General features: G+C 44.6%; 1 protein-coding gene across 1 annotated transcript; it reads left to right on the top strand.

Moving 5' to 3' along the window:
- Nucleotides 1–1,191: 1,191 nt before the first annotated feature.
- On the top strand, nt 1,192–25,311 carry CAMK1G (calcium/calmodulin dependent protein kinase IG). The gene is made up of 13 exons (XM_067558826.1): nt 1,192–1,327; nt 7,514–7,631; nt 14,773–14,901; nt 15,609–15,683; nt 16,688–16,826; nt 17,978–18,101; nt 19,486–19,561; nt 20,050–20,162; nt 21,012–21,090; nt 21,531–21,618; nt 22,405–22,820; nt 23,367–23,495; nt 24,565–25,311. Exons 2-12 carry the CDS (start codon nt 7,540–7,542, stop codon nt 23,455–23,457), a joined length of 1,422 nt encoding a protein of 473 aa, XP_067414927.1. The 5' UTR covers nt 1,192–1,327; nt 7,514–7,539; the 3' UTR covers nt 23,458–23,495; nt 24,565–25,311.
- The last annotated feature ends 64 nt before the right edge of the window (nt 25,312–25,375 follow it).

Genomic DNA, 25,375 nt, shown 5'->3' with positions numbered 1-25,375 from the left:
GGAGGCAGCAGGAGAGTGTAAGTTGCACTAGCGTTCAGTGTGTGTGTGTTTGTGCGCACGTGCAAAACATGTTGCAGCAGGAGGAAAAACAACAGAGAGGCATGTGCATGATCAAGCACGGGGAAGGTTAATAAACTGTTTAGGGCAGCGTCTGTATCTTAATACATGGTTGTGCAGCAATGGAGCCTTGATCCTGGGTAGGGCCTACAGATGCTCCTGGAATACAAATCATCATTGCAGGAGAAATGCAGAATACTAAACTGAGGAACCCCAGCTCATTTTGGAACAAAGTAATTAATAGCAAACCAAGGAAAATAATGTGATTATCGTGTATTGCCTCAGTGTTGTTTTATTCCTAATGCAGGATCAAATTCTGCACTAATTCATAGTCCTGTTTGTACATGCAATCCCATTATCTTAAATGAGGGTTTAAATCAGCTGGGAATTCAAGCAATAATATTTTTATAGCTACCCCAAAATATTCTAAACTATCTTAAAAGACGTCAACACCAGCTAATATTTCCTATTTTTTACTATATCGAAGCTAAACACACAATGCTGTTGAAAACTAAATTGACACATTGGCTGATTTAAAACAGCCCGGAGTCCCTGATAATAATAATGCGTAGCTCCTTTTATAGCACTTACCATCCAGTGACCATCCATGCCCTACAAAGGAGGTAAACATCACTATCCCAGCTTTACAGATACGGAAACTGAGGTGCAGAGCTGCTGGTCCAAATTCACCCAGCAGGTCAGTGGCAGAGCAAGGCACAGAACAGAGGTCTACTGATGCTACTAATCTGATGCTCTATCCACTAGGTCAGACTGCCTCCTTCTAAACGTTTCCTATTTAATGCAAAAGATGGCCTGGCAATTTTTTATACGGGGAAGTCGAGAAGTTTAGAAAAGCAAATGACTTTGCGTTCTACACAAAATATGTTTTGATACAAAGTGCTTTACTTGAGAAAGGACACTCATGCTGTTTTCAGAACCAATGAAATCCAATCCCTAGCACACGGGGCGGGGCTGAGATTTATTAAACCCACGTCTATAAAGTGTTTTGGAATCCGCAGCTGAAAGGTGCCAGGTGTTGTCATTATCAGAGAGAAGGAGAGGGAGGCACACCCACAGACAAGCATATCCTGGTGTCAATTTACTCCCCTTTAAGTGCTGCCTGGTTACCAGCTCATGAAAGAAATCTCCTGCATTCCTCCCCTTTAATTTCAGTTTATTGCTAACATCAAACCAGTCTCTAATACCCACAGACCTGTAGGCTCAGCAGAGGGGAGTCAAAACAGGAGCTGCTTCATTTGTGATCGTTAGGGTAAGTGAAATGTCTTTTTTAAATAACCATTTGCATTCTTTGCTTGTTCTGTGCAAAAGACTCTGATCTGAACAGCATTTTCTATTTTAAGATCACTTTTATTATGCTATAACAAAGTAGTGGAGTACAGCTTTGCAGAGATGGTTAATCTAATATTTCTCATATGTTACACATGTGATTTCATAGAGTATGGATGGGACAGTTTTACTTTTAAACTATTTTAACTAATCTAACAAGTTTACCTGGAAAATGTGATTCAGCAGGAGGAGTTCATCACTGACTCCAAATTACTCCACTGCTTTGGTATCAGTAGCATAGTTGAATGAATACAAGATATTTAAGGTACGTTTGTTTTTAATGCATAACAATTGTGGCTCTCTGTTGTTCACTTCATTGTGCTAACACTGTCTGTGTCTGTTCATTCACTCACATGCAGAACACTTACAAAGCAAATCCTTTTGACTGTGTATTCATACCCATCCCCTTTTTTATGTACTTCTTTTTCTAAAGATAAAACCACATCTTCTTTTCCCATGTTTCATTGTCGCAAGATTATGAATCCAGCATTACAGCAGTTTTGCTAAGGAAATTCAGAAACAGAATGTCTGCAGATGGATCTGCTGCTGTGCGATATGAAAGCTGAACCAATTTCTTAGGGAAATATTTAAGCAAGGTCATAACAATACATTAAATTCTCAGCAGTGATGCGTCATTCCCTGGATCAGATTGAACAAGGCGACAAAATCCCGTTTGTTGCTCTTGTTTCTGAAAGAGCCAAAAGGTTAGGCGTGACAATTGAAATTACTTTTCATTTACAACACAGACACATGTCAGACTGAAGTAGCAGAAGGGATCGATATTATACAGTACTGCATGGTTAATTAATTCGTTGTTGTGTTGTGGCTAAATAAATTAAAATACTACTTAGCACTTCAAAAGACTTTACAAGCAGTAACTACTTAATGAGTGTTTCCATTTTATTATGCAAACTCAATACACTGTAAATAAAAAAAAAGCCTGTTGTTCTTGCATTGGCAAAGGGGAATGGAAAAGATGAAAATACAAGTCTTTTCTCACGCTGAATTCTAGCATTCTGTAAGAATGCATTTTCCAAGCGCTAATTGAGTCTAGTCTGCTCCTGTTCTTTCTTTCTATGCATGTTTTCCATTGCTGTGAATGGAAGATACACAGGAAACAAGGGGATAATGCGCATACTAAGAGTGTCAAGACGAGACTGACAAAAGGAATATGCATTCTCAGTTGAGTGTGCATAAGTATATAGATATAACACATATATGCAAAATTGTCAGGAAAATATGCAGCCCAAGCACAAAATCTGCTTGCCCAACTTTTACCATGATATTTTACTTCTCCATGGAAAAACAAAACTAACACAAACAAGTGAATAGAATTAGTAAGTATTTATTTGTAGTGTGGTAGTGGTCTCAGGAAAGGGCAAGGAACCATTTGTGCTATGTAAAACAAAGAGTCTCTGTCCCCCACCACCCCACTTTCTAGGATTAAGGCAAATTGCAGCAACAGGTGCATAAACAGAGCAACGAGGGAAAGGTGGAGGACAAGGTAACAGTAAAGTTGGGTGCATTGCATAAACTACCAGCCCCAGGTCAGAGTCGTCCAGGGATTTTTGTAAGGGTTGTGTGCAATATCCTTGTGAGTATAGTTCTTCAGTAAACATATGGCGGGGGCAGGAAGGATTTTGAATGTCTCTAAAAAGCATGTTCTACCACGAGATGAGAAAGACGGGGACTTTGTCCATTCAAGTACTTACACAGCCCCATTTCTAGGCACCTCAAACATTCAGTGTATTTAGTCTCAGCAATGCCCCCTCTGTCACTGCTATCCCGCTCTGTGGCAGGTAGGGGAACTGCAATGGGAAGTGACTTGCTCAGACACACAAGGTGGCCTGTGCAGATATCTTGAGCCCTAGTCCCAGCCCAGCCCTAAACCACAAGATCATCCTTCCTCGCCACAGGCAGAGAAAGGCAAAAAGAAAATGCCATATAAAATAGAGGTGGTAGAAGGGATGCTATAATTTGGTCAGATGAATAATAAAGGAATATAGAAACACGATTGCTTATTTAAAAACAGTATCCATTTAAAAAACCTATTGCAAATAGAATTAAGTATTAAAAAACCCTAAGGATCTAGTCTGAATGAGGAAACATCAGGCAATGCAAAACTGGTGTTCTAATGGGTCTAAGTAATTGAGGGAGTACAGTGTACACCCAGATATTGACTGGATCTGTTAACAGGGAGAGAAGGTAATGTTGGAGGGGGCAGGGTCTGAGCTCAGAGTGGTGTCACATGTCATCATTCTGCAGTCCTTTGGTAGGTTTTGAATGAGTACTCAGCTGAGGATCACACTGAGCCCCAGGGTTCTTTTGAATGTCACATGTTGGATCTCCTTTGTTTCTTGCTTGCGGACTGTCTGATTTGTTCTGCATGCAGCTGGGTCCCAAACGTCTTAGGGAGGGCTCACTTTCCATTGCACAGCTCAGTGCCTCACTCATGTTTGGATATTGCCTCCAAGCGTTGCCACAATCTGAATACAAGCCAGTCTGAATTGCTGGCCCGTGGCTTCCCTGCTGCCCCTCAGATGTTTCATTTCCTGGCTTAGTCCAGTCATCTCTCAGGAGCTTAGCTTCCTTCGGGGGCCCGTGTGAGTTGGCTGGTTGCTCCATATCATGGGAATGCCCTCTGGGAGCTTTCCACGTGCTGGCTGGTCAGCATGTCATTCCTCAGATGTAATGGGGGCGTGGGTAGTTGCAGGTCCCGTTGGAACAGAACTCCTTTGCTCCTCTGGTGACAGCTGTTCAGGGGCCTGTGAGAAAAGGAGTTAGTGGCTGTCAGTCCATTTCCCCAGGGATGGGTGGCGACCTCTCATAAATCACCATTTTAGCTGGAGCCAACCAGCACCTGTGCAGCACAGTGACTGGCTGTGCTTGGAGACAGCACTACAATGTCACCCTCAGAGGTGGGTCCCTTTGGGGGAGGTCTGAGGCATCCTGGGAGGGTAAGATGTCAAGGAAGCCTGCCCTGCTGGTGGCTATACTGTATCTGCATTTCACTCTAAGTGCTAGGAGTGGACAAATCATTCCTAACCAATCACTTAATTTGACAAATTTCCGCCTTTTTCTTTTTGCTTGAGAATTAGCTGGATACAGAGTATAGTCTCCGTCATTCAGATTTATTCAGGCGTTGCAACTTTTACATTTGGATACATCATATGAAACTCACTTTCAGTCAATACTTAAGCATTCATGCTTAAAATCCATTTGGGGAGTGATATTGCAGACAGCAAAGGTGAAAGAGTTGAAAGAATGGCCTTGAATAAAAACTGGCTTCCAATTTCAAACCAATATATGCAGAAAATGTTTTGCACTAATTGCTTAATGCTACTAAGAACTCTTCATCGGACCTAATTAAACAAACAAAATAGAGCTGCATTTCCAACTGCCATGTGCACATCAGCGTTCACAAAGTGGATAAAAGACACTTCTGGCTTGGCCTTTAAAGAGTTTGTAGACTGATGTTGTCATTCTTTTGCAGATGAGCCAATGTCTCTTTCAATAAAGTTGAATTAACCTTTGAAATCTCATATTAGGGATCTGCAGATCATTGTAACCCTATTAATTAAGGTAACAAAATAGGCTTGGTGGGAATCAAAAAACTCAGTTGACTGTCATGAGACATAAGCTTCCAGCTTCTTTTTTGCTTTGGTGCTTTTTATCTTTTCTGAAGAGTTTTTTTTTTTTTTTTCCTGTAATAAAAGATTCCAGTTTGTCTCCCAAAGATTCAGCCATGAATCTTGAAGTCTTTTGTGGCTCGGTGTGATTGATCCTGCATAGTGTGTAATGGAGTGTCCTAAAGGCAGTGCTTTCAGCATCCAATCCCATTCTGCTAAATGGAGAATTTTTGGTGCCTTTCCTTAGTACTCTTGGCATGGCAGAGCCTCCTCCAGTTTCCAAGGTCATCAATGTTGGTTCCCATGGTCTCTTCTCAACTAAGCAGAGAGCCTCATTTATCACTTTCTAATATATTTCCAGCTCTGAACAGTGAGATCCGATCTGATTGAGGATACTCCTACTCCTGCTAGAGTTAATTCGGCACTGCACACCTTCCAGACCTTTCACAAACAATAATTCGCACAACACACTGTAAGCTCTAGTAAGTAGTGCGATTCTTTATTGGTATTACAGCAGCGCTGTACAAAGTCTCTGCCCTGAAGATCTTACAGATTAAATAGACCAGGGCAGACAAAGAGCGGGAGGTGAAACAGAGGCACAGGGAGAAGTGACTTGCCCAGCAAGTCCGTGCCTGAGCCTTGATTAGCACCATGTTTCCTGAGTCCCAGTCCTGTGAGCTGGGGGAATCCAGACAGAGAGGAGAGGGATAGGCTCCGGCCAAATTTTCAGGGTGCCACCAAAATAAGTGGTCTGATTTTCAGATGTGTCGAGTGCCCACTCCTCCCACTGATGTCTTTACTGGCTAGCCTATGTCTAAAAATGATGGTCCAAGTGACTGCCGTACAACCATCCTGCAAGTCAGTGGCAGAACTGGGATTAGAACCGAAGATTTGCGGGCTCCTAATTCTGTGCGCTGACCATTAGCGCGTACTGCCTTCCTGACACACTGCAGAATGACAGCAGAAGAGGAGGGTAGCATCATCGTCAAGTTAGAGACCTAACTGACTTTCCCTGTGACAAGTTGGCTCCCTCTTACAGTTCATTAAACGAGACGAGTAGAACCAAGATGAGGTCCTGCAGCTCTGTCATCCCTCTAACCCCACAATAATTGTCATCTTAACCCATGTGCTCACATCCCCAGGCCTTGCACTTTGCATGCAAATGTGCAGGCAGCCCCCGTAATGAAGAGACTGCACGTGATCGTTGTTAGGAGCTGAGATGGAGCTGGAAACAAATGACATGGAAGTTACGGTGAATCCTAAGGCAGCTGCTGATTCGCCAAGGAACATGGCAAGAAAACACAGGGAGCCAGAAAGGGGTAGACATTAAATTTAAGTAAAGTTTGTTTGCTGTGCTGGTTATGTGGAATGGCTATAGCCTGAGCTCCATGAAAACTGCTGCCCAGGCTGTGCCTGTGTTGGGGATAAATACTAGGCCACCAGCTCCTGCACAGCCAACCCGACATCTTCCATAATAAGTGAATTAAGACCAAAACCAAAATTCCACCTCTGTTTGTGACTTCACAGTTCCATGTCTAGGCACCATTGTGATGTCACAAGCTTGTGATTCCACATAATGAACAGGCAGTAAAGAAAGGTTGAAATTCCTAAGTAACGATCCAGTTTCCATGCAAATATTCCTAGTAATAAAAAAGAAAAGAAAAAAGATGCAGCGTATTCTAGCTAGATCAGCAAAATCTTTAGTAAATTTCCTTTGTGTCAACACCAGCTCTTTAACCTATTTTAATATTCAAGTAATTAAGCAGTTGTAAAATAATCCATCTGCACCTTCAGTTGCATCTAACTTTAATCCATTAAATCAAGGATGCTTTAGTAGGTTAGCATTAGCAGTCACCCAGCTGCATAATCACAACTTTATCCAGTATATAGTCAGCAAAACATAAACATTTGACATTGCCAATCTCTCATATTTGTCACTGAATGAATATCCCCAAATGACAAGTCCCACCACATGAGTGCTAGATTCTTCGCCAAGATTTCCAATATTAGCTGTAAAACACATTTGGAATCTGATGCAATTTGATACAGAAGATCCAACAGCACTTGAAGTCTCATTTTGTTGTTGGTGGTGCGTGTACTGGTAATTTTCAAGGAGAGTGATTATTTTGGACCAAATTCTCAGAAAAACAGTTTCCCTTTTAAAGGGTTACATTTTGCACTTTAAAAATTTGCACTCCTATTTTTTTACTGGCAGTTGTGGGTAAAGTTCTTTCCTCATCATACCTGATAGTCACATGATTTGCACCAGCAGTTTATTTTGTGGGTGCAAAATTGACTTCCTTGCATCTTGGCTTTGAAAGAACCAAAAGGAAATGTTCAGACCCTCCAAAGGAGAATCCAAGCAAATGAGTACTTTGCAGAGGTTTAAGTGTCACACTCCATTAGCCATTACTAGCTCCTGCTCTCCATACCCTTAATACCTAATCACTCACTCAGTGCTCTTTCCCTTTTCCTGGCAGAATTCCCCGCTTCAGCTCTGGAGAAAATGGGCCGCAAGGAAGTGGATGACACCCGTTCCTGGAAGAAACCAACCAACAACATCCGAAAAACATTTATCTTCATGGAGGCGCTAGGGTCGTAAGTAGCTAAGTATCATGGCTAATCTCTGGCCTTCCCCAGATTGGAAATAAGGCTTCAGCTAGCTAGAATTTGTGGTAGAAGGGGTAAAGCAGAAAGAGATGTGCTTTAGATAAAGTGAAGAATCAGACCGTTTATTTAGTAATGGGCGATCGGACAATCTATGGGCAACAACATCTTTACATGATACTAGAGTGGCTGTGGCAGTTTCCTCCAAGTGTTTGAAATGTATTTATAACTTTTCTACCCCTGCCTCTCAGCTGCATCCCAAACAGATCCCTTCTCCCTTTCCAAGGCTTCACTGTCTCTCCATCTCCCATTACTTTCTATCTCTGTCAGCTATATTTGTATGATCAGAGTGTAGTCATATGACCACATGAGACCGCAAAAGCTGTCAGTTCTGAGAGTCAGGAACTCCTGAATTATAATCCCAGCTGTGCCAGGGGTGACGTCTCTGGCTTTGAATGAGTCTCTTAACCTCTCTGCTGGTCTTCCTGGGAGATGGAGGGAGGTTGTGCCCTCTGATCCTGGGTGAGAACATTTGGTGATAGGGGGGGAAAAAAAACAACCCACCAGCAGTTGTACATCCCTGATGTTTTTCAGGCGATTTTCATTAATTAATGTTTGTAAAATGCTTTGAACGAATCGGATGAAAGGTGCTGGAGACGTGCAAGAATATTTTGTATTATATTGCTAGGGTAGGGGTGTGTGTGTGTGTGTGTGTGTGTCCTCCTCCCGCCACATCTGCTCACAAACGTGGCTCTCTTGCTCCAGCACCTTCTTGTCTCTAAGGATTAAATTCTGAAAGGCAGCCTTTACATTTGCAAATGTTTTGGGGGAGAGGGAAGAAGCAATTTCCCTCACATTTGCACAGGCAAAACAGAAGGGTAAGAGGTCAATCCAATTTGCTCATGCAAAATGTTCTCATTCAGACATGGAGCCTTGCTTCAAACCATGTTGAGACCTCTGTCCTAACCTGCGGTAAGAAAACTGATGCCTTTCCCAGCTAACCATGCTGCTGTGCATCTGCACGGCAAATGGATTTCAGTGCAGATGGGACTTGGGCCGGACACATCGTTCAGTAAACCTGCAGTCAATACTTGCCTTGCAAAGAGCATTCCCATTTCCAGTTAGCTGGGAATCAGCTAATGAGTGAATACTGGAGACAGGAAGAGAAAACAGCAGGCGCCCAAGCCAGTTACTGAATGGCTGAATCTGCCCAAAGCTTTCTTCTGAAAAAAATCCCCACTGCTCTAGCACTGGGGCAAATCCCCGTGTAGACACGGCTCCTGGGTTTCAGTACCGTAGGCCTGCATCTCCTCAGAGCAGGCCTGCTCGGGAATCTGCCTCCAAAGCGGCCTCACATGCACAAGTGTCACTTCCCAACTCCCTGCTCCACTTGAGCGAAAGGTGACAGCTGCAGTCGCACACCAAGACTCATGGAAGCTGCCTCCAGGCAACTCAGCCTCAGCCAGCTCTGGGAAATGATCTGTACAGGATCCAGCCTGCACATTTCTGCACGCTGGCGGGTGTGGAGTGACATCTTCTTTGCACATTTCTATCTGGTGTGCCTGTGTCCCTTGAAGGCCAATGTGCTATAATAATCTGTGAACCGTAGCATCTGACTGGGCCTGGCATGAGACATTAAAGGGTTTAAAGTCTGCTGTTGGAGCTGTTTTGTTTGTTCTGGACCTTTCCCCTCAGATTCACCAGCGTGTGCATGCTTCATTCACAACTCTTAGTCGGCTGGAGAGAGGTAGTGTTATCCAATGCTTAAAACAAGAGACAGGGAGTCGGGACTCTTGGTTTCTGTGCCTGGCCTTCAGAAGGGATTTGTTACCCAATGGTTAGAGCAGGGGAATGGAAGACAAGACTGCTGGGTTCTAGTCCTGGCATCGCCTTGCTGTGCAAATGTAAGGAGGCAGTTTATATCTGCCTGTTGTCTACAAAGGGCTTTACCGATTTCCATGGACTATTAATAGATGTCTGAGAGCCCCAGCCATGAATGGGGTCAGAGTCTACACTGCTCTTCAGCATGGTCCTTCCATTTGGAGTGGCAGAATGGCCCATTGTATGGGGACTGGGAATCAGAAACCCTGGGTTCTTTTCCTGATTCTGTGTCTGACTCTTCGGGTGATTCTGGACAAGCTGCTTCACTTCCCCGTACCATGGTTCCTGCATCTTTCAAACAGGGATGACACCACTTGCCCACCTCTGCAAGCAACTGGTTAAATACCCAGTGAGGTCAATGGAACCTTAAATCACTTGGATGAAAATTGTCGCATGGTGCTAACCACTTCAGAAAAGCCACCACAAGCTGATGAATTACACAGAGAAAATGGAATCTCTTCTCCTAAAACCTCCCCCGCTTGTAATGCTTCCATTCTATTTAACAAACAAAAGCCCTTTGTTTTCCAAGAGCCCCTGAACATGCTTGGCTCCAGCATCGGTTGCTTGATTATGATTACAAGGTTGAGTGAGCAAAAGATTTCTCCTTCACATGCTGAATCCTATTTAATTCTCTCTCAATGTCTGAAATGATGCACAGTGAGTGTCCCTTCCCCTACCTCCAGTCCAATCAGGATGTCGCCTGGTTCTCCAATTATCCCTCCAAAGCTGCACTGGATCGGTGAGTAATGGGCTGTTTGGGAGACAAACAGCTGTAATGACATAACTGGTTAGTCACTTTCTCTGAAATTTACAAATCCTGCCACTTGAGTTTGCTGGCTGACATCCACATTCTCAACCAGCCACAGATGAGATGCTTTGCACTCTCAGAGACTTACCTCAGGGCTTCTGTAATGATATTAAAGCAGTTTGGTCCTTTCTGCACTAGGCTCTGTACACAGTGCAGTCGCTCCCTTTGGGTAACTGAAAATGTCAGGAGAACAGACTCTCTGGAGATTTCTAGAATATCCTAGATTAGTTTTGGGTGCTCCCCTATTTTACTACCTCCTTTCTGGGCTCAGAACTGTGCAGCTGCATTACTGGATTCCTGTGTTTCATCTGTGCTCTGCTTCCAGGCTCATTCCTGCAATGTATCATTACAGTCAGCATGCACCCGGCTTCCCCAGCTCAGCCCTGCACTGCAGTATTACAGGATTGCCCACATATTCTTCTTCCCCCTCTGATCACTCTGCTCTTTCAGTGCCATGGGTGAAGAGGGGGAGGGCCCTGGCAGAACGTAAACAGCAAATATGTAGTTCACCTCCCTAGACTCTGGCTGCATTGCACCATGCAGTATAACAAAAACAGCAAGTCCCGTAACAAATAATTCCACCTCTGCCTTTGGATGAAGAGCAGCACCTCTGCCTTAATCATCCAGATGTTGCTACCCTGAAAGAGCAAATCTTTTGGAGTTATACGCTGGGAGGTGAGAAGAGGGGGGAAATTGGGAGAGGGGGTGAAATGACACGTCTCTGGCCGTAGACAGCCTGCAAACAGCCCAAGTGGGATCCAGCGAGAATAGGGGAGCCCACGGCTCAGTTTTACCACATGCCTAATAAGGAGAATGAGCCAGACACTGAGAATATGCACTTGGTTTATGTTCCAGTCTGCGGACACCACCTTGTTAGTACAGCAAGATACTAGGAGTGAGGAGAAGGGCTGCGATGAATGCAAAGCAGCTCTGGTGAGAAGGGCATGGTCTCGCACTTCATTAAGGTCCTTCAGGCTGCTCTCTGGAAGTATTAAAATAAATAAGTGCAGTTTCTCATTTGCACTGTGATGTTTTAACACCTGAGGCCCTGGTTCCCCTGAAAAGCCGATCAATTTCAGTGGAACTGACAGCGGAACCCCGCCTCAGCAACAGGTCCAGATCCAAACTTTGTGACTGATTCTAAACAACCTGGATCTGAGCCCCTGCTCCACCTAGGATTAATGGAAAAGTTCAGGTCCGACCTCTAGTTCTACTGAGAACTGATATGACCAATGCTCATGATTAATCCTGAGTGTGCAAAGAGATGCTGCTTTACCTCTTCCAGAATCCTTCCTATCACACTAGGGTGTCTTGTCCACCCATTGTAACTGGTTTGTACATTCTCCATGACACATGCACTATACAAGCACTCCTTAAAAAGACAGCCCAGTGCAACAGGGCCCTGATTCCTCGGCTGTGGAACCCTTAGATGCTACAGCACAACAGATAACAACATGGGAAGAGTTTTATTGAATTAGGATTGCGTATGGAAGTTTCCCAGCGCTCAGAAGCACCTAGACACACTTTCCATTCACAATACAGGCTTCCAAGTAGGCCTCAAATATGTATGATTCTAATTTTTATTTCAGTTGCTTGGAAACTTGCTTTTTCTCTCCTCTTCCCATCATATTCCATCTACTTTACCAATGACCTGTTCCATGCTGTATGTTACATCTGTGGGAGTTACGAGCTTGACTAGTTCTTTTGTGTGTATAAAGCTGATAAAACTTTCTTAAGGCAAAGGTGTGGGAATTGAACTGCTTTTCAGAGCAGGGAATTCTATAACCTGAAGCTTTCCGGTGACTTAGGAACCTGCAGCTGAGCTTCCATGAAATTCAGCATTGTCTTCAGAGTTAAGCTGGTGCAGCGAATCGTACATGGCCATGGTCAGCCCCAGAAACGAGTTAAATTATCCAGAAGCACTGTTCTAGAGGGGAGCAAGGCTCAAGAAAGCTTCATTCCCTTCTAGCCAACTTGTTGATCCATGAATTTGTGATATGGGAGCATAATTATTTGTTTAAGAATGAAATATGGAACAGATGCTCCAGCATCTGATCTGTAGGTTGTTCATTTCCTACAATTGCATTACAAACAAAGATGGTATTAGAAATGAGGATGCATGCCACATGCAGTGGGTGTTTCAGTCAGGCAGCATTAATTAGCACTGCAGAGATTTGAGTAAAATAAATGGAGATCCAGTTAATAAACCCTCAAAACATCTCAGGATTCACTCTGCGTTTCAAGTAAATTTGCAGGCTGGTTCTACTCCAACTCAACTGGCTCTCCCCTGGTGCTGACTATTACATAATCCACAACTCTCCAGGCTAAGCCAGCACAATTGGCCATCTGACTGTGGGGAAGGGCAAAAAGGACATATCAGCGGCTAAGATACATGGGCAGGACCATGACTAGAGACTCAGGGAATCTGCTTTTGCCCTACGGTAGGCAAGTCATACCAGCAGCTGCTTTGGTCTCGCTCTTCTTTCGTGCTATGAGTGGCTGCCACTGGCTAGCAACTAAATACAAAAAAATCAAACAGCTGTATGTCAAATGGGTACCACTCTGTGCTCAACCAAGCGAGCTGCACAACAAGCTGGGTGCTTTATTGAGGGGGATATGAAAGGAGCACGTTTTCTTTTCGTACTTAGTATTTTCCTTACAGTAGCATCTATAGGTCCCAACTTGTGTTGGGCATTATTGGGATACATGGTAAGAGACAGTCCCTACCCTGAAGAATTTACAGTCCAAATAGAAAAGACAGAGAGAAAGGGTCTTGCCCATGTTCAAAGAGCTGGGAACAGAACCCAGGTCTCCTGTGTGATCAAGATCACACGGCCTCAAACCATTTTGCTCTCTTACCATCTATTCTCTAGCTCCCTTAGATGCTTTCAGCTCAACTGGCAATTCTCTGTGTAAACACCATCAGCTAATCTGCTATGCAGGTGCTGAGGATTACTTGAGACCGGCTAGGCAAGGGAGTCAGTGGCGCTATCACCTGACATGTTTAGCCGCCTAAGCAAAAACCTTTAACAAGATTGGAGGCTTTGGGAATGTTATAAATATTCACCCTTCGTTGTAGTGAGCTGAACTCTGCTATGACGGATGTGTTGGACACTCATCCATTGCATTTTAATTCAGAGCATGGGGATCTAAGTCGGTTGTGCAAGAAGCCGTTAGATGCCAAAAGGAAATGTTATGCAGTGAACAGGGTTTATCCAGCTATTTCACATTTGACTGGCAGAACTTGGATTAATGCACTGAAAGCACCCAAACTGTTTTTCAAACAATATGCAAAGTAAAGCTCTCACCTAACTGACATGCAGCCACCTCTGGGGAGGGTCCACACAGTAGCCATTCAGTGTGTGTGACATTTCGGAGCTGTACTAAGCTGGGAAAATGGAGAATAACTTCCTTACCTGAAACAGAAGAGGAATGATAAGGACGCAGAATGTAATAAATCACGCAGGTTAGAATATGGCTGGGATTGCACGGAAACCTCTGCCCTGGCAAAAAAAATAAAAATAAAAGTGCCAGGGGATCGTCAATGGCAATGAGTAGTCAGGGTTTGGCTGGCTGTGGGTCCCAATCGATTACGGTGAAAAGGCTCTGAGAAAGGCAGTAAAATGCCATGTCCTTGGATCTGTCTCCTTCCTTCTGTTTCGATACTGATCTCTGGTTACCTTGCTGTCAACTGGTATATGGCATCTGCCTTTCCTGAGATGGACTCTGAATCTGTTGACACCATAGGAGTTGTCTCATGGGCTGACATGTGCATAAGTAGCTACTTGGTTGCTTTACAAGTGTGTTGTCCTCCTGGATGCTGCTGTTATGATTCTGTATTTCATCTCACTTCCTTTTATCCATCTGTCAGGAAGATTCCATGCTAGATGTCCTCTGAATTTAACCCTTTCTCTACTCACTACCTCCTTTTCAGAGACGAGCCGAACACTGGGGACCTTCACACTCTGGAACTGAAGTTTGCAAATGGGCTCTCTATACACTGGGCCAAACCATGATGCTGAATCACAACACACCCTAGATTTAAGCTGCTAGAAATTCACATCCAGATCTGAGTTTTTCAGCTTTAACGTATCTCTATTAGGCACCTCTTTGTCTGTCCCTTTCAGAAAAGATGCTCTGTTAGGTGCCAGGGTGTTCTTGCCTCCCAAACATTGCAGACACCTTGCACAGTCTTACATTCTACACTTCCAAGTGGCAACATGCAATCAATAGAATTTTGAAGCCACATATACGTCGCAATGATGGTCTCATAAATACGTGGAGGCTAATTACAAATGCCACCCACTTATAAGTGGGAGCTTTAATCATTATGTTATTTGTCTGCTTTTTACTTTAGCTCCTTCTCCAGATATATGTGCTTCCAGCTCACAGCTATGCCATCTGTTGAAACACCGTTGTCTTTCATCTGTGTTTTCTCCACAGAGGTGCCTTCTCAGAAGTTTTCCTGGTGAAGCAAAGGGCTACTGGGAAGCTCTTTGCTCTAAAGTGCATCAAGAAGTCTCCCATCATCCGGGAGAGCAGCCTGGAGAATGAGATAGCAGTGCTGAAGAAGTAAGTAGCATTTTGAATGTGAAGCAGCGCAAACTACTTTTCCACGACATGCAGCGATAGAACCAAAACCACGGATCTTTCCAGGTGGAAGGGCCATTCGCCACTGCTGCTGCACAACCGTGCACATCATTCCCCATGCCAAGCCCAACAGCGTTGCACGAGAACCTCTCCAGGAAAAGAAACAGACTAAAACCGAACAGCATAGAGAGTGACAGGAAATCTAGGTTTTCAACACTGTCGAAAAACAACGAAATATGGAGACTCATCCTTTGCTCGCTGGTCTCTTGTGCAAAACGAGTGTAAAATGCAACCGGTTTGATTTGGGAGCGTTTAACACCCACTTTGCACCGGTGTAAATGGCAAGACAATGTGCAGAGCAGGGAAGATTCACTCACAAAGGAGACTAGCTCAAAGGGCATTAACAAAGGAATTAATATGTCAGCCAGGCGCACGTGGACAGCCAGTCAGTCGTCAGCTGGCTAGTGCATTGTCGATTCACACCCCAGCTTACGAGAAACTAACGTTCATGCAGACAAGCCCTGATTCTCCTCTCACTCAGCGCTGCATATATCAGGAGTCACTCTTTGGGAAGTGAATGGAATTTTGCCCAGAGAAAAACTGGTGTAAAGCATGACTTTCAACTTGACAATCTGTCTTTATCCTCATCAAATAGATTTGTAACCCATGTTTCTCTCTGCTGGTTGCAGAATAAAGCATGACAACATTGTGACTCTGGAAGACATTTACGAAAGTGCAACCCACTTTTACCTGGTCATGCAGCTGTAAGTACCCAAAGATGCACCTCCTTCTGTGCTGCTGAGAAGCAACGGTAACATTTACTTGGTGCTGCGTGTCCATTTTCAGCACCTACGTGCAGCATTCAGGCACTCAAATCTGAAAGTCAAATGCAGAAAAATATCCACTCTTACATGTTCTTCATCAATGAACTGTGAACAGCAGGGTTTGAGATATAGAACTATGCTGGTCATTTCTTTATTGTCCATGGGCCTTCTTTTATATTAGCATTGTGTTTCTAAACTGAGATCAGGATCTAACTAACACATGACAGTTTAGCAGGACAAGAATGGGCAAGTTTCTAACTAAAGCTATGCTGTGCAGTGGGCCTATGAAAGGGAACATGGGCAAATGTATCGGCAGCAAAGAAAGCAGCTAGCTGGGGGGAACAGCAGAGGGTCCCCCCTGTGACTGATGGATTAAATGTGGTTTCCTCTAATGAGGATTGTTTTACTCAAGATTAACTCATAGTAAATCAGGTCATGTGATGAAGGCTAGTGGAGACAGCTCAGCACACAACAGCAAGCTGAAAGTCAGAAGGGAAACCTCTTCAAGTCCTTGGGGTTCAGACAACCGGGTAGCAGCATCACAACCCCAGGTGATTTTGGTTTAATAAGCTTTGCCAATTGTACTTGGGAAGCTGCAGTCGGCATTACGCCAGTGAATTCTTTGTAGAGCATTTCAAATGCTTGTCACAGACTGAGGATCCGAACTGGCTGCATCAAGGCGACAGATCTCAGGGGAACCCCTCACCTTGCTATTTGTGACACAAGATTGCTACACTGGCAAAGCAGTAGATGGTGATGGACTTGGACATGTGCATGTGTGTGTCCATTGGCATTTGGGCAAGGAACACCCAGGTACCACAGCGATGAGTGTGATCCAGATAGAGATGATGTTTTTTTCATGTCTAGACCAAGGAAAATGTCCTGCTCTGCTGTCTGTTTTAGTTTTCAATCTCAATTTAGCATGTGTACTATCTTCCCTTCAGGGTGTCCGGTGGGGAGTTATTTGACCGAATTTTGGAACGAGGCGTTTATACTGAGAAAGATGCGAGTGTCGTGATCCGACAGGTCCTGGCAGCAGTGAAATACCTCCATGAGAATGGAATAGTTCACCGAGATTTAAAGGTATGTAGACGCTGTGCTCCTTGGAAACAACATTGCCCTGTGAGATGAACAATGTCTCTGCAATGCAGCACTGCAGAGCTCACCAGAGTGAGCGCACAGTGAAATCCTCCTCCTGCTCACCAGCTTTTTAAGATCATGCTCTGCAGCTCCTCTCCCTATCACCAAGGACTGACCCTGGGACATTCATCACCAAAAGCACACGAGGCTGCTACGTAAGGTGCAGGGGCAACTCCATTTGCTGGTAACAGTAGCAGATTGCACCAAGCACACTTATCCCTCCAGTTATGCTCAGTGAGCGTTAGCCTGACTTCTGAATTACACAGAGCCACTGCCTGGAATCAGAACCTCTCTGTATTCTGTGCAGCAACTTTCTAGAGGTTTTCGGCTCTGACTCATCATATTGTTCATTCTGCTGGCCTAGACGTCAAAGAGTTTCTGGAAATGACAAGTGAACTACGTTTACACACAAATTAACCCCAATGGTATTTTTGCTGTAAGGACTTTAAGGAGAGGTCAGTGACGTAATCCATTGTTTATGCAAAAGTGTCCCCTGGCCCCAGCAATGGGAACTACATATAGAAGTATATGGATACCTAACAGAATGTCCATACATGGAGTCAGTGCTGTGAGAATACAGACATGGGCCTATTCTGGCCTAGATTCCTTAGACGATGTAATTTCAGCTCATGATAACAGAGGTCAAAGTTATCTAGTTTCCCCAACTAAGGCTGCGGCATCAGAAGCAAAATACAGAACTCACCCACCTTTACAGACAGGGAATTGAAGCACAAGATAGATGAAATGACTTGCCTGGGGCAGAGCTGGAAAATGAACTCCGCTCTCAAGTCCCAGCCCAGTGCCCTACCCACTACACCATCCTTCCTACCTAAAACAAAACCAATAAAAAGGTCAATATAAGATACAACCGGTTGGCAGAGCAGACAACAGGCATGGTGGGGAGAGCCTAGGAATTTATTCATCATTTTACTGACTTGGTTTCACAGCAAAGTCCCCATTCTATCCCTGACCACCCTTTATTTTTATTTTTGTGCATGGACAGAAGAAAAAATGAACCTATCATTTATAGATTATAGTTGTCCCTCTTCCATTGCCAGTGCAGCATTTAAATTCTGACCATTTCCTACCAACAGCCTGAAAACCTGCTTTATCTGACTCCCGAAGAAAACTCCAAAATCATGATCACAGACTTTGGCTTGTCTAAAATGGAGCAGAATGGCATCATGTCCACCGCGTGTGGGACTCCAGGATATGTTGGTGAGCAAGGGGACAAGGATGGACTCTCACTGGCAACCTACATGACACAGGCCCACATAAGCCTCCCATGCACTTTGCAGAAGAAAGCAAAGAAATAACACGCTTACGCATATTAGGCGACATTCTAATAATAAATACACTGTGTGGGCTGTAGAAGCATCAGATTAGGGACATGGTTTTTAAGGACGGCTAAACCTCAGAAGGCTTAACAGAGAAAAGAAGGTGCACAATACACGTTTTTTTAAAAATGAAGGCCAAATCTTGGCGTTATTCAAGAATTAATTGTATAATTTTTTAAAAAATTCAAATCAATGGGATTTTGTTAACTGAAATCCAGGGGAGTTTTGATTGAATAAGGATTTCAGGATCAGGCCTGTAATATCTGTGGGGATTCACTTTTGTCTGGTTAGTAGATGCCTGAGAGACAGCAAAACCTAATGGATGGGCCCCAGAATTCCAGTGTGCCAACCCGTCTCCCAATAGCACTCTAGCCTTCACTTAGCCTGCCTTTGTCTGTTTCCCCATCTGTGCAATTTATTTTCTTCTTCATATTTCTAAAATGTAACAGTAGGGGGCTCACCCTATGCACTGGACCCCAGCCCATACACTGAAAATCACAAAATAAACTGATTAGTATAATGACCCACACAGCACAAGAGATGTTGTGAGAGCTAGTTAATGTCTAGACAGCATTTGGAGGCTACCAAGTTCCATCTAAGAACAATGGGGTATAAAAGATAGCACAGAGAACCTGGCTCCCTGGAACAAAACGGAATGTTTTGGAGTGTTCTTGTCTATTCAGCGTGTGATACAGCAAATCTCTTCATCCTTTGCTGAGGAGTTTCTGGTAGTAAATGGCTCTTTATGTAACAGAGAAAAACAGACTGAGATCCAAAGGTTGAGAGCTGAAGCTAGACAAATTCGGACTCTAAATAAAGTGCCAATTTTTAACAGTGAGAGTGATTAACCATTGAAACAACTTCCGTGGTGGATCCTCCACCACTTCACGTCTATAAATCAATGCAGGATGCTTTTCTAAAAAGAAGGGGGCTGGAGTTCAGCCAGAAGTTACGTGTGCCTCAAGTCTATTACTGAGCGAGGTTCTCCAGCCTTTGTTACGCAAGTCAGGCTAGATTATCATAATGTTCTTTCTGGCCTTAATATCCATGAGTCACTCACCTTGCTTTCCTGCTCCTTGGATTCAGTGGATGGCAAATGCAGAAACCTTTGTGTGTTTGTACACACAACAATCACTAGCTCCCTCTCTGGTATAAAAGCCTCACACACCAGGTCTATGAGAAACTGATTTTCAATGTCCAGTCATTTGCTCTCCTGAAATGGTTTATATTGCCTATAACTTTGATTTGCTTTTGATTTCCCATAGCTCCAGAGGTCCTAGCACAGAAACCATATAGCAAAGCTGTAGATTGCTGGTCCATAGGAGTCATTACCTATATCTTGTGAGTATAAGCCAACAGCACCCTTGCTTTTTTGGGCAGATGCTCAGGATTCTCCACTGGTCTGGCCCCTTGTGTGACACCATATCTGCTTGGCGTGCTATCAGCTCCAGAGCCCCCATTTGTTCACAAGGTGAAAGGCAGTGAGGAATCAGTGTGATAAAGATTGCAGTCCAATTCAGTACAGAGCCTGGCCCCACGCACTATTCCTTCAGTGGCATACAAATATCATTCAGCCTCCCCTCCGTGCTTTCTAGGTTCAACTGCATCCCACTAGCTGCACACCAGCTGTGGCTTTGTCCTGCCACTGCTGCACTGAAGCTTTTAACCTTCTTCTGAATTGTTACACCCAGACCATGCTGCATGGTGAGGGTATACACAGAATCCTCCTCTAGTCTTCACTTATCCCTGTGATACTCACCCTAGTACAGTTAAAAAACCTTGTGTGTGTGCAGAGAGGAGCTAAACAACTCCTTCCTGTTCTGCTCCAGGCTGTGCGGATACCCTCCCTTCTACGAAGAGACAGAATCCAAACTGTTTGAAAAGATTAAAGAAGGCTACTATGAGTTTGAGTCTCCATTTTGGGATGATATCTCTGAGTCAGGTAAATCTCACCCACTGGAAAACACCTTTGTAGCGCCCTGTCCCCTCTCAGGCACGTAACAGCTGCAATCCAGAACTCTCCTGATCACGGACAGGCTGAAATCTACAAGAAAGTGCAAATGAGGAAATTTCGTGAGTCACATCCTCATATTTTCCCATAGGTCACTGGATGATTACCTGTTCTGTTTATTCCCGCTGAAACATCTGGCATTGGCCACTATCAGCAGAGGTGTAGCCAGAACTGATGTATTGGCAGGGCCTGTGGTTGTCACAGGGGGCACAAGCCTTGTATCACAGGCGAAAGAAAGGCTGATAAAAAACACGATGAATTGCTTAAAATCTGATTGGGTGGGCCTGCTTTCAAAGTGGGTGAGCCATGGCCCACCTAGGCCCATCCGTAGCTATGCCACTGACTGTCAGAAGACAGGATACTGGGCTGGAAGGATCATTGGTCTGACCCAGTATGGCGTTCTTATGTTATTTTCTTTGCTTCCTGGCCATGGGAAGGGTTTCCATACACCTTCCTCTGAAGCATCTGGTACTGGCCAGGCTCAGAGCTGGGATACTGAAACAGGTAGGCCCCAGGTCTGATCCACTCTGACAATCCCTACATTTTAGGAATAAAGCTTGACTCATCTTCAGTTAACATGGCTCCCTAAGCAATGTATCTGCACTGAGCATATGTCCATTTTACCGTTGGTGGGGGTGTTAGAGCATTGTGGGTGTAGACTCGGAACATTCGACCTTTACGCCGACTGTTTCATCTCTCAGTGTTTGCTGTGTCAGCTTTAGGATTCTGTCCTGTAAATGCCGAGATGTGACTCTGTCTCTCTGCATTCCCCACCAACAGCCAAGGATTTCATCTGTCACTTACTGGAGAAGGATCCGAATGAGAGGTTCACCTGTGAAAAAGCCCTGAGGCACCCTTGGTGAGAACAACATGTCACCTACCATGTGCATGTGCAACTAACATTGCCACCTGGTAGCAATTGGAATTTGTCATCCTCAGCAGTTAGTATTAGGGTGCTACCTGGAGCCTGCAGGATGGTGATGTCTCACTTTTCTCTATCATTTACTTTGTACTCTGACTTGCAATGTTCTGTTTTGTTTCTTTTTTGTGAAGAAAGAGAGTGCTAGTTAATTAAAGTGGGGATTTGTGCACTGTTCGCTGTTAAGATGGAGGGAAAACAATCCCCCTCTGATATTTTCTCAGCTCTGAAGTGTGTTTGTATTATGTTTTGTTGCTGTTTTTCCTTTGGGCTTAATTACTCTTGATTGAATGTATGAAGCAGTTAGCTGCCTCCAGAATGCAGAATGCCTATCAAACGCCATCTGCCTACGAGCTCATTTCTTCTCTCCCCATCTGCAGGATTGCTGGAAATACAGCCCTTTACCATGACATATACCCATCTGTCAGTGCTCAGATCCAGAAAAACTTTGCAAAGAGCAAATGGAGGGTAGGTTGTTTGCCGTTGGGAGCTCTAGAACCATTTCCAAAGCAAATGCCAAATGCTGCCATCTAGCTATGAGCATACCTTCAACTGTGTGGATAAGCACTCAGAAGTTGGACTCCTTTCACCCAGAAAATGTCTTGGAAATCTTACATGACAATTATTATTTGTATTATGGTCGGACCTAAAGGTCTCAACTCAAATTAGATCCCCACAGTGCTGAACTTAATACAAACACAAGACCCCATACAGCTTCAAATCTAGACAGACAAAGGGCAGGGAGAGGAAGGATTACGGTCCCCATATTACACAAGGGCAACTGAGGCACCAAGAGATTGTAACTTTCCTGTGGGAATTGAACCCGGGTTTCCTCTGTGTTACCCCCACACCTGTCCTTCTTCCATATCAGCTATGCTGGTGAGGTTGGCACTGCTTCCTGATTGCAGGGAGGTTGGCAATGCTACAAGAACAGCCTCTTCCATGGCATTTTAGTTATTTTGTTCAAAATTAGGATTCAGATTGGAGCTGACTCTGGCCAGGCTGTACGTAATAACAGTAAATTCCACAGCCGCCTTAGCGAAAAAGAAGTGAGTGAAATTCTCCCCTGTGGGTGCTTATGCAAGGGTTGAACTGGGCCCATCTTCAGTGCATCACAGCACTGGGCGCTCAGTGCGAGCAATGTAATTGCAGTAAAGCACTATGAAGGATGTAGAACCCATTCACACTGCAGCACCCACGCAGCTCAGCAGTGCGGTAGATGGTCAGCGTTCTTTTATGTCTCCTCTTTCTCAGCAAGCCTTCAACGCTGCAGCTGTTGTGCGCCACATGAAGAAACTCCACATGAACTGCCATGCAGGGGCTGACACCAGCCTCCCTGTCATACAAGTGTCAGAAGTATCCAGACTCAGCAGCCCCATGGGCACCAGCCACGAGGCACCCAGTCAAGACAAGATGATGCTCATCCCCATGTTAGCCTGTCAAATTCTTCCCAGTCAGCTTGACCAAAACACCCGGCCGACACAGAGCAAGTCACTAGATCACTTGGTTAATGGGTCACTCTCAGTCGACGGGTGCTCGATCCTGCCGGGAAATCAGAGCCCTCCAACTAGAACTTCTTGCGGCTGCAGCTCAGCCTGTGGGGAGCACGAGAGGGTGAAGACGGTCTTCTTTTCTGAGTCAGCACTACTTAAAAAAGCTGCCAAAACCCAGTAGGTAGCCGCATTGACAGTTTTAACTACTGAGCCAGTTTTATCTTCACAGAGCAGCTCCTACAACCAACTGGCCCTGGGCTTTCTGGAAACACGTGGCTGATGCATCAAGTTACACGCACCAGGTGTAGGTGGGGGAAAAAGGGGAGGGAAAAGGGCAGATGGACATTTGCAGAGTGGTTGGTTAGATGTGGCCAGCCAAACCCCCTCTCACTCCGGTGGAGGAGAGGCTTTGACATCAGGTTGAGACACATTGGCCAGGTGACATGGCAGAACTTGCAAAGTACTGATATACCGGAGTGATTTAGTCTCCAGCATCCTCAGTCTGGTGCCTTTCCATAATTTGGAAAGGCCTGTGGGTTTTTTTGCCATTACTAAAAATACTAGTCCTGCTCCTCAGCTGGTGTTAATCAGCATAGCTACACCATCTGAGTAGCTGACCCACTGTTCATGTTAAAAAATAGTTATTGTTGCTCAACTGAAGAATGTACCTGGATTTTGCTCATCACTTTTTGCTCTCTTCCCACCCTTCCACCCCTAACCCAGTCACTTCAAATCAGAGGTTATCGTTCCGGTGAAAGCCAGTAACCATTCGCACTTTGGCACTCGGCAAACTGGTGTTTGTTTGGTCATGTGAGTGGCAGGTCATTCACTTGAGTCACCACATCTTTCATGGTAAGTGCACCAAGATCAAAACGACTATTGCTTTAAAATGGTGAAGCGACGAGTCTGGCTTATATAGTGTTTTCTGGGTGGGATACGTTTGTTGTTTTGGTTATAGGCGTGGCTGAGTGGTGTCGTGACAGCAAGAGTCTGGCAAACAGAAGCATCTTTCAACTTCTGTTTAGACCAAGTCTGTGAATGCAGGGGCCTGATTAGTTCCCAAGGGAGTTGCTCACATCCTGTTGCATCAGAATAAGGCCCCTATGGGTTCCATCATGTAGACGAGAGATAGAACATAGCCCTGCCATCCTGAACTATACATGATTGGGAGTTATTAAATGAGAGCAACGGCAAACTGGATAGGGCTGTGAAATGGGATAAGGAGCCTTTGGCCAATGCTAGTTGTGACAGTAAGCTATTACCACATGGCTGCTCCCTGGTGGCCTATGTAAAATGCCACTGAGGGAGTCACAATCCAGACTGGAGAAGGCCAGTGTCCCCATCACACAAACCACCAGCACAGCTGGCACTAACAGACTCCTTTGTTGGCATTCTCGGCGGACATCAAGGAGCCTGAGCTACTTTCCCGCCCTTAGCTGGGGTCCAGCCGAGACAGGTCTGGGCACACTGTGGGCCACAACATAGGGAAGCCTGCTCTGCTACCCAAAGCTCTGCTCTTGATTAGAAAGAGATCATCTGCCAGAGGCCCAGTCATGTCTGTGTGAGCTTTCCTGACTGGCTTTCTGAGTGCCGAGGAGATGACTTATGGATTAGTTAAGCAGATGTTTCTCTCCTGTAAGTCAGCGCTAAGGAGTATTTCTACTGGTCATTACATGGAGGAAAATATCCCCCAAACAAAGGTGAGCATTTAAGTTAGCTCAGCTCTCCTCCCACGTGGCTGTTGAGAAGTCAGTCACACTTCTTATTACAGTTCCAGTTTTTACAAGAAGGGTTAATAGATGATACAGACATGAGGAATATGTGTTACAGTGGCTTTAGGCACATCAATAGACGGTGTTATCAATCTGTTGCATTCTGTGTCAATTTATTAATCATTTTTTTAATCCTTTATAAACTCCAGGCTAATGGAACCGAGATGGCCCCAGTGATGTTTGTTAAAGGAATGTATGCTGGAAGACTTGTCCACCCTTACTTTGAACTCTCTCCCATTCCAGAAGGGCTGATTTACTCACTTCAAAGCCAGACAGCGGTAGCACAAGCAAGAGGAGGGGAGGCTGAATCCCGGCAGCCGCAGCTGGAGAGCCATTTTCTGAGCGGAAAGGGGCCATTTGTCGGAAAGCTGCATGCTCTGACTTCTAAGTAATCCTTCAGTGAAACTACCTTGGAGAGTATCTGACTCACAAGAACACGGAGCAGTTGTTTTAGAGGAAGGAGGTGTATGAGCATGAGGCTTCTGCGAGCACCTTCCATGTCTAGTGCACAAACACATCAATTGGACAAGGCTATATCTTGGGGTTCTGTATAGATTGTGTAGTTGTTCAATGCGTAACAAATGTGCTGCACACTATAATACTTTTAAAGCAAAGCCAGATGGTGTTTATTTAGTCATGGTCATGCCAGCAATTTTTACAGCCTATACCTCTCCCTGCTAGGATTTCTTCTTACCCCTGAGCTTCAGCATGTTGAAGTCCAGTAGCAATTGCCTGTCTTGGTTGTGCAGTTTCTCTTTAAGCTGTAACAGGATAGAACCTACCACCGTCCTCCATATGTCTGATGATAATCACAGTGAGGTCTGAATTCCCTGCTTCCAAGTCTGTAATTGTCTAATAAATACCGTGCTTAATAAAGCTGACTTTTATTTTGTAAAGTGCCTGTTGGTTAGACATGGGAAGTGGTCTATTAAATCTCCCTAGGCAAATTCCCACTGCAAA

This window comes from Emydura macquarii, unplaced genomic scaffold (genome assembly GCF_026122565.2).
Source record: "Emydura macquarii macquarii isolate MOO-44397 ecotype Brisbane River unplaced genomic scaffold, CSIRO-AGI_Emac_v2 contig_2184, whole genome shotgun sequence".
NCBI lineage: Eukaryota > Metazoa > Chordata > Testudines > Chelidae > Emydura > Emydura macquarii.
This window is presented reverse-complemented; position numbering and strand designations above follow the sequence as displayed.